General features: G+C 42.1%; 2 protein-coding genes across 3 annotated transcripts in view; one reads left to right on the top strand and one right to left on the bottom strand.

Annotated features, from left to right (window-relative positions):
* Positions 1–69: 69 nt before the first annotated feature.
* uevld (UEV and lactate/malate dehyrogenase domains) lies at positions 70–7,334 on the top strand. 2 transcript variants are annotated; one of them, XM_056281851.1, is made up of 12 exons: positions 70–261; positions 926–1,010; positions 1,149–1,214; positions 1,493–1,656; positions 1,752–1,893; positions 2,905–2,999; positions 3,126–3,231; positions 3,340–3,510; positions 3,613–3,777; positions 4,027–4,114; positions 4,721–4,844; positions 6,294–7,334. In XM_056281851.1, exons 1-12 carry the CDS (start codon positions 220–222, stop codon positions 6,456–6,458), a joined length of 1,413 nt encoding a protein of 470 aa, XP_056137826.1. In that variant the 5' UTR covers positions 70–219; the 3' UTR covers positions 6,459–7,334. The 2 variants fall into 2 exon arrangements, with proteins under 2 accessions (XP_056137826.1, XP_056137825.1); XM_056281850.1 differs by having other exon boundaries at positions 2,899–2,999.
* A 900-nt stretch (positions 7,335–8,234) lies between these two features.
* The window catches only part of si:dkeyp-19e1.3 (TBC1 domain family member 10B), a 34,655-nt gene continuing 31,121 nt past the window's right edge, over positions 8,235–11,768 (bottom strand). The window contains exons 13-14 of the mRNA XM_056281852.1: positions 11,482–11,634; positions 8,235–11,233 (exon numbers count right to left, since the gene is read on the bottom strand). Of these exons, the coding sequence (XP_056137827.1) occupies positions 9,822–11,233; positions 11,482–11,634 (1,565 nt within the window). The 3' untranslated portion in view covers positions 8,235–9,821. The remainder of the gene's footprint in view (positions 11,234–11,481; positions 11,635–11,768) is intronic.

Raw genomic sequence — 11,768 nt, 5'->3', positions numbered from 1 at the left:
TTTGCCTAGTAGTTGGTGTGACTGGAGGTCTGCAGTATCTAATTTGCGTGAGCTAATTGTCCCCTGCGACTTGCCGTGTGTGTATGTGCGCGCATGCGTGTGTGTATGCGCGCGCATTATCTTTCCACGCCCATTTTTAAAGTTTGCGGAAGTTGTCACCATCGTACGATCAAAGTAGAAGGCTTGTGAAAACCGACGTGATTCGCTTTAGCGCAATAGATGGACCTTAGTGCAGAGAAGATACAGCGGATACTCTCAAAGGTCAGTGACTTGATAGTCGCGGATTGCTTCCTATACTATACTATGGAGGGTACTGAACGTATGCCTGCTAGCACAACTTCATGTTCAGTTAAACATACCGGTCTTAAAAAAACTGGTTGAACCAGCTTTGTTCATTGGGAGCGTCATTCAAGTTTCAGTAGGTGCTCTTATTAAAGCGTTAGCAACACTGAAGATATTTAAGACACTGTAGGGTTTTGAAATTTCAACCAAAGCCAGATAGAGTGATTTTCTTTTTTTCTTTTTTCTTCCTTTTTTTGCCTACATAACTGATGCGTTTTCCTTAGTGCTTAGAATGATATTGCCCAAGCATTCAACTGACTGCAAGAGGCCGCTAGGTCTTTAGTTACCAATCAATTAGTAAACCTTAGTGTAAGAGGGTGAGTGAATGGATATGATGCCCCTTCCTTGACTCCTGATAATTACCCTTGTGAAAGCCATTGAACCAGCTGCTTAGTGGCGTCGCCACATCGCCTGTAAGGAGATTGGTTGCACAGTGCAGCTCCTACATGACGCATTGGCAGCATGTATGGGTGTGAATTACGGTATAGCGAAATCCTTTCATCAGGAGACATCTGTTGATATTGAGGAGCTTGTCGTTCGTCAACAGTTTCTGATCCGTCTCTTTCCGCCTTTGTGAAAACAGTACAAATTCCGGGATGTCGCTATTGAGGAGTTGCAGAAAATCCATCGGGTATACCCTGGGATGAGACCAGTTACAGGCACATATAGTAAGGACTTCACAAAGAGCTTGACAGTGATTGTGTTAAGCAGTTCATTCATTTTAGACGCTTGGTTTTAATTTTTAAAAAAAAGATAATCTAGACGCCCATTTCTGGTCCTTAATGTGTCCGTTTGCCTTTTTTCAGCTTTCAGTGACAGCACTCAGAAGGATCTTCTAAAGTTAATTGGCACCGTCCCTGTCAAATATGATGGTAAGGTTGACCTAAACATTCTTAACACATAATAATTATAATCCTGTGATGGCCTGGCGGCCTGTCCAGGGTGTCTCCTCGCCTGCTGCCCAATGACTGCTGGGATAGGCTCCAGCATCCCCGCGACCCTGAGAGCAGGATAAGCGGTTTGGATAATGGATGGATGGATTACATTTATATAGCGCTTTTCTACTGACATCAGAATGGGGGGAAATTCAGCTGGACTCTGTCAGTGTAGGGATAATACTTCTGCTTGTTATTATTTTTTTTATCTTCAGGGCGCTCCTACAACCTACCCATCCAACTGTGGCTAATGGACTCCTTTCCCTTCACACCTCCCATATGTTTGCTTAGACCAACCCCCAACATGATCATTAGGGAAGGCAAGCACGTTGATGCCAGAGGACGGATCTACCTACCAGGACTGCACAACTGGGATCATGTAAAGTTGCATACTGGGAGATACTTATAAATGGGAGCGTAGAAGCTGTTCACTAGTGCTTCATCCATTCTGCTCCTGACATTTCTTTCTAACAGCCCAAGTCATCTGTGGTGGGTCTCCTGGCTGAAATGATCTCCAAGTTTGAGGAGGAACCTCCACTGTCCTCAAAGAGCACAGGAGACAACAGCAATCCACATGCGCTTCTGGCGTTTGTCTCTAGTCTCCAAATCAATGAAGGTTCAGCAATTGCCTTGCACTCAGATATGTTTGAATTAGGACCATGACACCTCCAGAGGTCCAAACAATACATTCTGGCATCCCAGGAGCAACAACTCCACACTAGCTCTCATCCACACTACAATAGCTGTAGCTGCAAAAAGTTAATTATGTTACACCTAAAACTTCACTATTTGTCTCAACAATTATGGCTAATGAGAGCCCTGACCCCATTGACTTGAAAACAGCCAACCTAGGACTTCAGAAACAGCTCTTTATTTGTGATCATAGGCTAAGAGAATGGTTGACAATTCCAACTTTCAGGAACTAAAATTCAGCAGCAAAAAAAGATGATTAACTATAAAGAACTATAATTTTACCAAAGGCTGACAACGGTACGTTTACACAGTTTTGCTGCTGTGGTTGTGACGTAGATGTTTGTACTTTGGGCCCCAATTGGTGTCATTTTTAGAGCCCCTGGTTGCTCATTTGACTGCTTCAGAGGCAGTTTTAGGGGCCTGCTTTACTCTCTTGACTGCCATTAAGCTTATTAAGATACAAGTAAATGTGGCCACAAGTCAACACCAGACAACCTTTAAAAGGCATACCCTTTCTTTCCAGACATACTACACAGCCTTTGCTGCTAATTTTGTGTTTTAGAATCAGAAGCTGCTTTTATTTGCCAATCAATCAGTCAAGTTGTATGTTTTATAGTGCTTTTCTAGCAAATTAGACTTTGCTCATTGTGGCACTTGGACATAATACAAAATGTAAAAAAGTAATGCATTAAAGTTGCAAGTACTAGAAATGGGCTTGCAATAGGAAAATAAATTTCTATACCTATGTATTTAAGAGCTATTATACAATTTAGCAAAAGCACAAAGGATCTGTGCGTACAAGAGGTGACGTGACAAATTCACAATAGCAAAGAAATACAAAATAATGTCTCTACTAGTGTCTCTAGTAGTGGACAGTGGTATATGCTTAATCTCCTGCATTTCTTATCACACAGCTAACATGTGTCAGTTTCAGGTGGGGTTCGGCACCATGATCAACCAATCAATAAAGTCTCTGTCATTGGTGGAGGTGACTTAGGAATGGCATCAGTGATGAGCATTTTAGCCAAAGTAAATCACTTCTCATATTATCACATTGGTATTTGAATAAAAAAAAACCTTTGAAATTATGTGAGCGCTTTTCATTTTAATAACGCTGACATTAGTTATTTGATTTTATGTCTGATTGCTCCGCAGGGCAAAGTGGACAAACTTGTTTTGATTGATGTCGCGGAAAGTTCAACCAAGGGTGGTAGTGTTGATCTGGAGATTTTTAACCTGCCCAACGTTGAGGTTTCCAAAGGTGTGTCCTCTTTCTACACCAACACACAATAAGTTTGCTATTCCTCTTCATTATTCAGTCCATACACAGCAAAAGACCGATGAATGTTAACACTGTCTTTTTTTCTAGATTTGTCTGCCTCTGCAGGTTCCAGGGTAATTGTGGTCACAGCAAATGCATGGAGCAGCGATCAGTCATATGCGGGTGTGGTCCAGACTAACGTAGACCTGTACCGGGGAATTATTCCTGGCTTGGCTCGGCTCAGCCCTAATGCCATGTTGCTCATTGCTTCACAGCCAGGTCGGTGACAATCGGTGACACACACGCACACAAACACACTAAAAAGACAACTATCATACTCCATTTTGCACCATCATCTATGATGTCTCTGTCCCTTTGCAGTGGACATCATGACCCATGTTGCCTGGAGACAGAGCGGCCTGCCCCCGACACAAGTGATTGGAGCAGGGTGTAACCTGGACTCAAAACGACTCTGTCATGTTCTGGACATTAACCTCAACTCACACAAACCAGCCTGGGTCATCGGAGAACTTTCTGACAACAGAGGTGAGCTGGATTTTAGTGATGATCTATTCAGATACATGCCTTGTCTTGACCCCATGAGCATCTGTCTCATCATGGCTTAGCTCTCTCTGTCAATCTCTCTCCATCATTTTCACCTGCTTTCCTTTTTCATTTGTATTAGCATAACCAGTAGAGTTGCATTCTCTGCTAATCTCAAATTTTTTCTTCTCTGGAAGACTTGAATGCAGTGACTCATGTTCTCGGTCCTTCCTCTGTGTCTTTGTTTTGCAGTTGCTGTGATGAGTAACATTAGGCTCAACTCCAGCCAGCAGCCAGAGATTGCTGCAGGCTCCAACTCCACAAAACCGTTGTTAGATAGGTAGACAAGGATAATTGTTATGTTTGTGATAATGTGCAATGATAAAGATAAAGGGTGGTTTTTGCCAGACTTTTGTTGATGACTGAGTTGCATATAACATTTTCATGGAAACATTTAAGGGGTTATTTAATGACGAAATGAAAGAATTATGAGGGAAATATTGATTAAGGTGGGTGCTATATTAGAAATGCAGCACATGTCAAGTATTTTTGGAATTTTTGGAAACACACACATAAACATAAGGATATGATTGTTGTGGGAATGTGTATGGCACCAGAGGGTTCAGAGTGCAGTAATTTAGAGTCACATTAAAAGACTCTTCTGCAATGCAGGCATGGACTGCACTTAATTTACTCGGCACTTTATCTGTAAAAGCTCAATACCTTGACTGAAAAAGGCAATGCCACCATAGTGATATTGAGCTCAGTACAATGTCAGCGGTGTAAAGCATATTTGCAACAAGTATATTGAAATTATAACATGCACTCAGTGTCATCACAACAATGGTTGGGCTTTGCTACAGTTTATTTAATAGCTGTATGATGGAAAAAAGTCTTCAATATACTTTTAAACATAGTCTTGATTTGAATATTTCTTCACATTCAGGGCATTTGAAATGATGAAGAATCGAGGCCAGCGGTCATGGTCAGTAGGACTGTCCATTGCTGACATTACCCATAGTATCCTGATGGATAGGAAGAAGACCCACTCTGTCTCTACACTGGCTCAGGTAGCACAACCAATACTTGTCTATCAGTTTCACTTCTCTCCTATGTCAAAAAGTGCACTTTCACAACAATATTTTCACTTTATGCACTAAGACATTAGTATAGACGATGGAGCAATGAGCCCAAGTTTCTGTTTTTTTAAATTGTGTGATTCAGTGTGATGTGGATCTTAGTCAAATCAATCCACATGAAAAAACCTTGAGGCAGAAGAGGATTCTCTCATCTCCTAAATAGGGCCATAAGTGGGCTTCATGTATAGCTTTACCTACTTAGCCTTTCCACTTCATATGCCATCTTATATTCTGTTTCATGTGAGCAACCCACCAGATTTAAACTTACTTGGCTTATTATGTGCCTGCTGTGCAAAGCAGACACATGTTATTATTTGTCGTACTTGTTCTCCTTCTGTACAAATTTTACCACGTAAATAGTCCCGCAGCTTTGAGAAAACCCCCACAAATTATACATCAAAATGTATGGTTCGATCGGGAATGGTGTGGTATGACTTTCCTTAGTGATTCGAGTAACCATGGTGATGAAAATCGCAAAAAAATTGTGAAAAATGTCCAATAGAAAAACAATGGGAAGTCGTTGTGAAAGTGATTAAACCCAACCCTCTTTGGAGCCACATTACTTCGTCATAGTTTAACGTAAAGATATGGTTCTACATCACAAGACTTCAGACTTCGTTGAGCTAAATCGATATTTTAATATCAAGTACGGGTTTTGTGAAGACGCCGTTTAAGTTTTATGCTTTTTAGACCAGTTTAGAGTTTATAATGGGTGTGAATTGGGTGGAATGTTCAGCGCTTGAGTGTCACATGGCCCACACTCAGCCATCCCTGAAAATTTTCCCAAATTTTCCCCTATTTTAATTCCCACAATTTTCAACCATCAGGGACAATTTATCCATCAAAACGTAGAGAAATGTGTCCTCTCTCACCCAGTGTGACTTTCATTGTGACATGACTTAGTTTTTGAATAAATCGCCTCCAAGCACAGAGTGCTGACCAAAACTCCCATTGACTGTGCTCTGAAGTTCTTGTGAAAAAAAGAGATGACGGCAGCTTTTAAACTGCGACAGCTCCTATACCGTAAACAGTAGGCACACATCTAATACATCAGCGCCTTCACTGAAGCCTTGGGATGCTCATTGTGAAAATATTTTCTCGGTACAACTTGTACTTCTCGAGCTATGAGGGCACCAAGCAGCAGGCACACTCAAAATTTCTCCGGACATCTTCTCGTTAGATATGTACTCTGATTCTGATGCCAAAATATTGACCCCCCGAGAAGAAATTTCAAGCTCCCTGTCACCGTACTTCCAGCTTTTCATTGTAACTCGTGCCCACTTATACACATGACATACCACATGTGCATTCTCTTGTTAAAAGTGCCAAGGGTGATAAATGATAGACGAGAGTTACATCTGCCTTTCTTGTGGGCTCTAGGGCTGGGGAGGCATTGGCACGGAGGTGTTTCTCAGCCTACCATGTATCCTGGGAGCAAATGGTTCTACGCGTCTGGCTGGAGTCCCTCTGGGACAGGAGGAAGATTCCAGGCTGAAGGAGAGCGTCTCCTCCCTCTCTAACCTCATGACTCAGCTTAGGATATGATCACATTCCTAGGTCTGAAATCACCTGTCTGAATGAGGCTAACTGACAAGGCAGTTCTCCACTCTGCACACCATCAGCAGAGGTCCCTTATCTACATTGAAGTTAAAAGCAGTTTCATTTCATTACCTCAACTGAGGATTTGGAAGCGGTGATGTCTCAAAAATGCAAAATGTAACCTTTGATTTCTTCCTTAATGTCTTTTGATATAGTCTGTTCACAACTAGATTGATGCATGCAGTGGTTATCTTTGTATGGGCTCAAAATCCCATTTAACTTTCTAAAGTTAATACTAATAATGTATAAATCTTAACATACTACATGAATGAAAACTTCTGGGCGGACAAGGTACCGTTACAATAATTACAAAGATCATGAAATACTATGCAGAAGGGAAGTTGGTGTTATTTTAAACCTAACACTATTGCTCATCAGGAGGCCAATTTATTTTTGTCAGAAATGAAAACGCCTAGTCCCGACTTCCTTTTTTTGACCGAAGACAAAGTTCTGTGTGTAAGACTGTGCAAATGCATTGATAATGCAACTTTTCAACATAGGACCTCAAATCATTTGACCAAAATTATGTTGGTTGAAATGTATAGTGCATAAATTCTTTATGGTACAGGATACTGGTGAAAAGGCATACAGTATTGCCTTCTCCCTAGTGGACAACAGCTTCTGTAATGGCCTTATTCTACTTGCACACTAGATGGCTTATATTTTTGGTGTATAAAAACAGCTTTTAAGGTGCCTTAGCATGTAGTATTTGTCTTATTTCTGAAAGAAACTGCACTTATGGAAATGAAGTGATGTACATACAGTATGTAATACTGAACAAATTTGAGGGTGTGCAATAAACATGTGAGTAACCAGTCTAGTGTTTCTGTACAACAACAAAAAGGATTGCAACACAAATCAAGGTTCATCTCTTTTATAAAACTGAAGTAAATAGTTGCATACATGTTCATAAGCTTTGGTCTGAGCCCCAACCAAATTATTTTCCACATCAGGGGCCCACTTGCAGGCAGTTGGGCAGGAATAGTGGTCTAGAACCAGTTACCGGGTCACATGACTGCAGGATGGTATATGATGGGTCAATAGCATTGGTTTGAATCCAGTCAAAGATTCTTGCATAAAGGCTTCGTTCCAAACACTTGGTTTTGTCAGACCTTAGTTCATGAACTACACAACGTTTATCATTTCCAAAACCAAGATGTTTTGTTTTTTTTGGTGATAGCAAACAACTCCATCAGAAAAGAAATATGTAAAAGCAGAGAACTGCAAACCTCTATGAATACAAGTAAAAAAAAAAACTTCAAAACCAATGTTCATATGCAGCTTTCTAACGTATAATGCAATAAATCAACAAATATAAACATTCTTGTATTTGACATTATGGCTCACTCTCTATTACACTTAAATGTCTGCAATGGGAAAATTAAATCAATTATTAAAGCTTTACTGCAATGGCTCTCAATATGGCAGAGTATAAATTAAATTTGCATCGAATAACTTAATTCCCTTTTCTGCAACTTTCTAGAGACTTCCTATGATGAAGTAAAGGCTTATAAAGCAGGTGCCCATAGTATTCAAAAATCTACTACAAGGCGGGAGAGAAGGGCAGAATATTCTGCATCAAATTTGAAATATGTTCAGGGCTAGAGTTTCGAAACGCTTCTCCTCTAAATATAGGTCCTCTAATATCTTAACAGAGGATCAACAAAAAAAGACCACCACTTACACTTGTTTTTGTTTGCTCATTTGCAAACAATGTCAAAGCCTACCAGCTTTAACCACTAGGTGGAGCAACTCAACATAAACGTGGTATAGTTGAACTAACTTTGTAGACAAGACTTGCATTTGAGTCACCGCCAATAACTGCGTTAATCAAATCCTTATATTAACCTTATATTTCAGTTATATCAGCCGCTGAACATACATGTACATAAATGCTAATAACGTATATACAGTACATTATTGCTGTGAAGTCACAGATCAAATGGATTTAAGTAACATTGATACATTTCTCAGAAATTAAATGGGTAGTAATATTTTGTTTAAAAAAAAAAACCCCAATGATTCAGCACAATTCCTACAATATACCCAATGTTGGCTGCTTGGAACACAAATACAAAATAGACCGGGACCCACATGAATGACACATGCTCCAGTGCATACATCAGTGAACTATTGCACCATGACTATCAAAGAGAGATAAAGCTTGCCCTGCTTGTGGTGGTAAATATATTCAATTCATTTCAGGGTCTGCATGCAAAACTGCTTTGGTCTAGAATACACAAATCAGACTTCCTACCAATGGTTATGTGCTATAAGTCAATTCTTTTTTATAAATTTATTTCTGATTTTTCCCTTTTTCTCCCAATTTAGTGGCCAATCAATCCCCATTTTAGTTCAAACACCCACCCTCGTACTGCATGCGTTCGCCAACTGCATCTCTCCGGCCGGCAGTCTCGGAAGGAGATGCCTCGTCACTTCTGTCGCTGTGTCACTGCTTTTTCCAACACACCCAAAGACGCATTCATGTGACAAACACAAGCCGACTCCGCCCCCCCTCCCCGAAGACAGCGTTGCCAATTATTGCTGCTTCATGGAATCCGGCCATAGCCGGATCTGACGAGACCGGGGCGCGAACCCCAGTCCCCAGTGGGCAACTGCATCGACACAAAGCCGATGCTTAGACCGCTACACCACCGCGGACCCAACTATAAGTCAACTCAAGTCAATTTTATTGGTATAGCCTATTATCAAAAATTACAAATGTGCCTCAGTGGGCTTTAAAGATGCAGAAAGTATACTTTATGTTGGTTTCACATACTGTCTTGCTAAGATGCGTGAGCCTGCTCACGGTTAACCATAAATACAGAACTGGTATAAATGTATAGGCTTTGGGTGCTTCTATAAAAGACTAACTTATATGAAAATCTCAAAAGCCCTTGAGTTAAAGTTGTTATCCTTTAGTGCATTGCAGTCAGGTTAAGACACTTTGTTGTAACAGGAGAAATTAAACAGGAGACCACTTTGTTGAAACAATGGGCTACTAGATTGACCTATTCTATCTGTATGGATATTTGATCCTAGTCATGACCAAACTTTTTTCATACACATCAACAAAAACCACCATTCTAACACACTATTTGTGCAGCAAATGGCAAGACAGACAGCAGTTTTAAATACAATTTGAATTCAAGTGAACATTTTTACAAAAGTTAAACTGCCCCTGGTAAAAGGTGCAAAAACATTAAAAAAAAAAAAAGCTGTACATGTGAATGAAAAAAGGTCCGTTCACAAAAAGAAACTTTTTTTTAAAACATTTCCCAAATAAACATCTTAAATGTCCTGGAAACCTCAAAAGGTCACCGATTTAGGCAGCTGCTGTCCTCCTGGATGCATCCTGCAAAAGTCTGGGCTGGATCGAACTAAGGGCACACCTATCACTGGCTGTCCTGAGGACCTGGAATGGCCTGGGGGAGACCCAGTGTATAGCAGTGGGGCTGGGAAGGCCGAGTGGTTTCTGGGGCCCCGGGAGAAAGGCTGGGAGTAGCTGGATGAGGTGACTTTGCATGTCTCTGAAGGGCTAGGGGAGCCACACTGGAAGGGGGTGAGTCTGTCTGCAAAACAAAGCGGAGGTGGTGGGATAATGGAGTCCTCTACCCAGCTGTGTTCGCCTTCATACTCTGGCTCCTGAGGCAAGCTGGGGAGAACACAATGAGACGGAGAAAGAGGAGATCGGAGTGGAGGGATGAATATGGGTGGAGGAGGGAGAGGGTACAGGGTAGGGTCATAGTCTCTGTCTATGTTCAATGAAGGGGGCTTGCTGTACATCTCTGAGGTTTCTTCAGGGGTGGAGGCAAGCCCCAGGCTCCTCTCCAGGCAGCGTTCATCCTCATCGGCCTCAGACAGGTTGTCATACTGAGAGGTGTTGGATGGCCGCCTGGTGCCTGTGGGACCCGGCACACAGAGAGAGACTGGGAACTTGCTTGGCTTCAGAGGAGGGACTCTGGGGACGGAAGATAGAGAGGAAGAGGCAAAGGCAGGGGAGAGGGCGGACCGAGACATGGGTGGTTTTGGACACTGACTTGGAGACAGCTTTACCTGAGGGGGGCCTTCAGACCCAAATGTGGAAGAGCATGGATTTGTCTTTGGACTGGTCCCCAACACTACACAGCGTGATTCAGAGACCACAGCTGTTTGATCGTTCTTCTCACCACAGCAGAATGGTGGAGGGGGTAGATCTGGGAGGTCTAGCATCTCATCATCAATTTGCATAGCAAGAACATCAAAAGGAGGGGGCTCATAGGGAGGAGGCCAGTCCATAGGCTCCTGCTGGGTCTCTCTGCCTCTAGGCTGTGTGTCCTCTTTTCTTCTGTCCTCTGCCTGGCTCACACCTGGACACCTCACCATGTCACTTACCACCCCTTCATCTGCATGGAGCTTTTTAGTGGCCTTCAGTGGCACTGGAGGTTTTCTGCAAGGCTTCAGACCTTCAACGGAGGGAGGTGCTTGTGTGTGCACTACAATTGACTCTGGGGAGGGTGCGAGACAGGTGAGGGCCTCGGGGAGGCTTTGAGAGTCCTGGGGGTCCCCAGGAGAAGGAGTCTGATGTAAGGGGATTCCATCTGGTTGTTGGGCCTCTTTATGTGGCTGGTTTTGGGGCTCAAGACTCATTTTGGCCTGCAATGTCGAGTCAGGTTGAAGTGGCAATTGATGAACCTGCCTCTCCTGGCCCAGGGCTCTCTTTGGCAGCTCCTCTGATTTGGCTTAGAAATTAGAGATGGGGAAATAAAGAAGGTCAGAAAAATATAGAATATAGAATGCACATCAGATATGTTGACTTTTCCAATATGTAATTTTGGACTTGAAAATAGAGGAAAATGTGAAGTCCTTAAATTTCATTGAGAACCCAAAAAAAATGAATCCTGCCCTTCTTCAATTATTCCAGAGAAATAATCTTTAGTGCTTCTGCGCTTAGCCAATATCTGAATGCTAATTATTGCATAGTACCCACCTGGAGGAGGCAGGTCCAGTTTCTTACTGCGTAGCTCAGACATGGCAGCCTGGAGTTGCTCCACCACCACATCATCAGGCATGACGAAAGAGACAGCCAGATACTCCTGAAGAAACTCCCTGAGGTCTTCCAATTGATGTTTGAGGAGACGCTCTGAATTGAATGCAAAAAAAAAAAAAAGACACATGATTAAGTGAACAGATGGAAGTGGCAGTGAAAATAAGGTCAGCGTTTAACTGGCAGTTGCTTACAAGCTGCAACAACCAGTAACCAAGTACATTAAACTC

Source organism: Lampris incognitus, chromosome 6, assembly GCF_029633865.1.
Source record: "Lampris incognitus isolate fLamInc1 chromosome 6, fLamInc1.hap2, whole genome shotgun sequence".
NCBI lineage: Eukaryota > Metazoa > Chordata > Actinopteri > Lampriformes > Lampridae > Lampris > Lampris incognitus.
This window is presented reverse-complemented; position numbering and strand designations above follow the sequence as displayed.

What these genes read in the sequence shown, in the direction of transcription:
- uevld (XM_056281850.1), top strand. Translation starts at nt 220, where the DNA reads ATGGACCTTAGTGCAGAGAAGATACAGCGGATACTCTCAAAG. An exon ending in ACCAGTTACAGGCACATATA is followed by an intron (nt 1,011 to 1,148) that starts GTAAGGACTTCA and finishes GCCTTTTTTCAG; the next exon opens with CTTTCAGTGACAGCACTCAG. An exon ending in ACAAAACCGTTGTTAGATAG is followed by an intron (nt 4,115 to 4,720) that starts GTAGACAAGGAT and finishes CTTCACATTCAG; the next exon opens with GGCATTTGAAATGATGAAGA.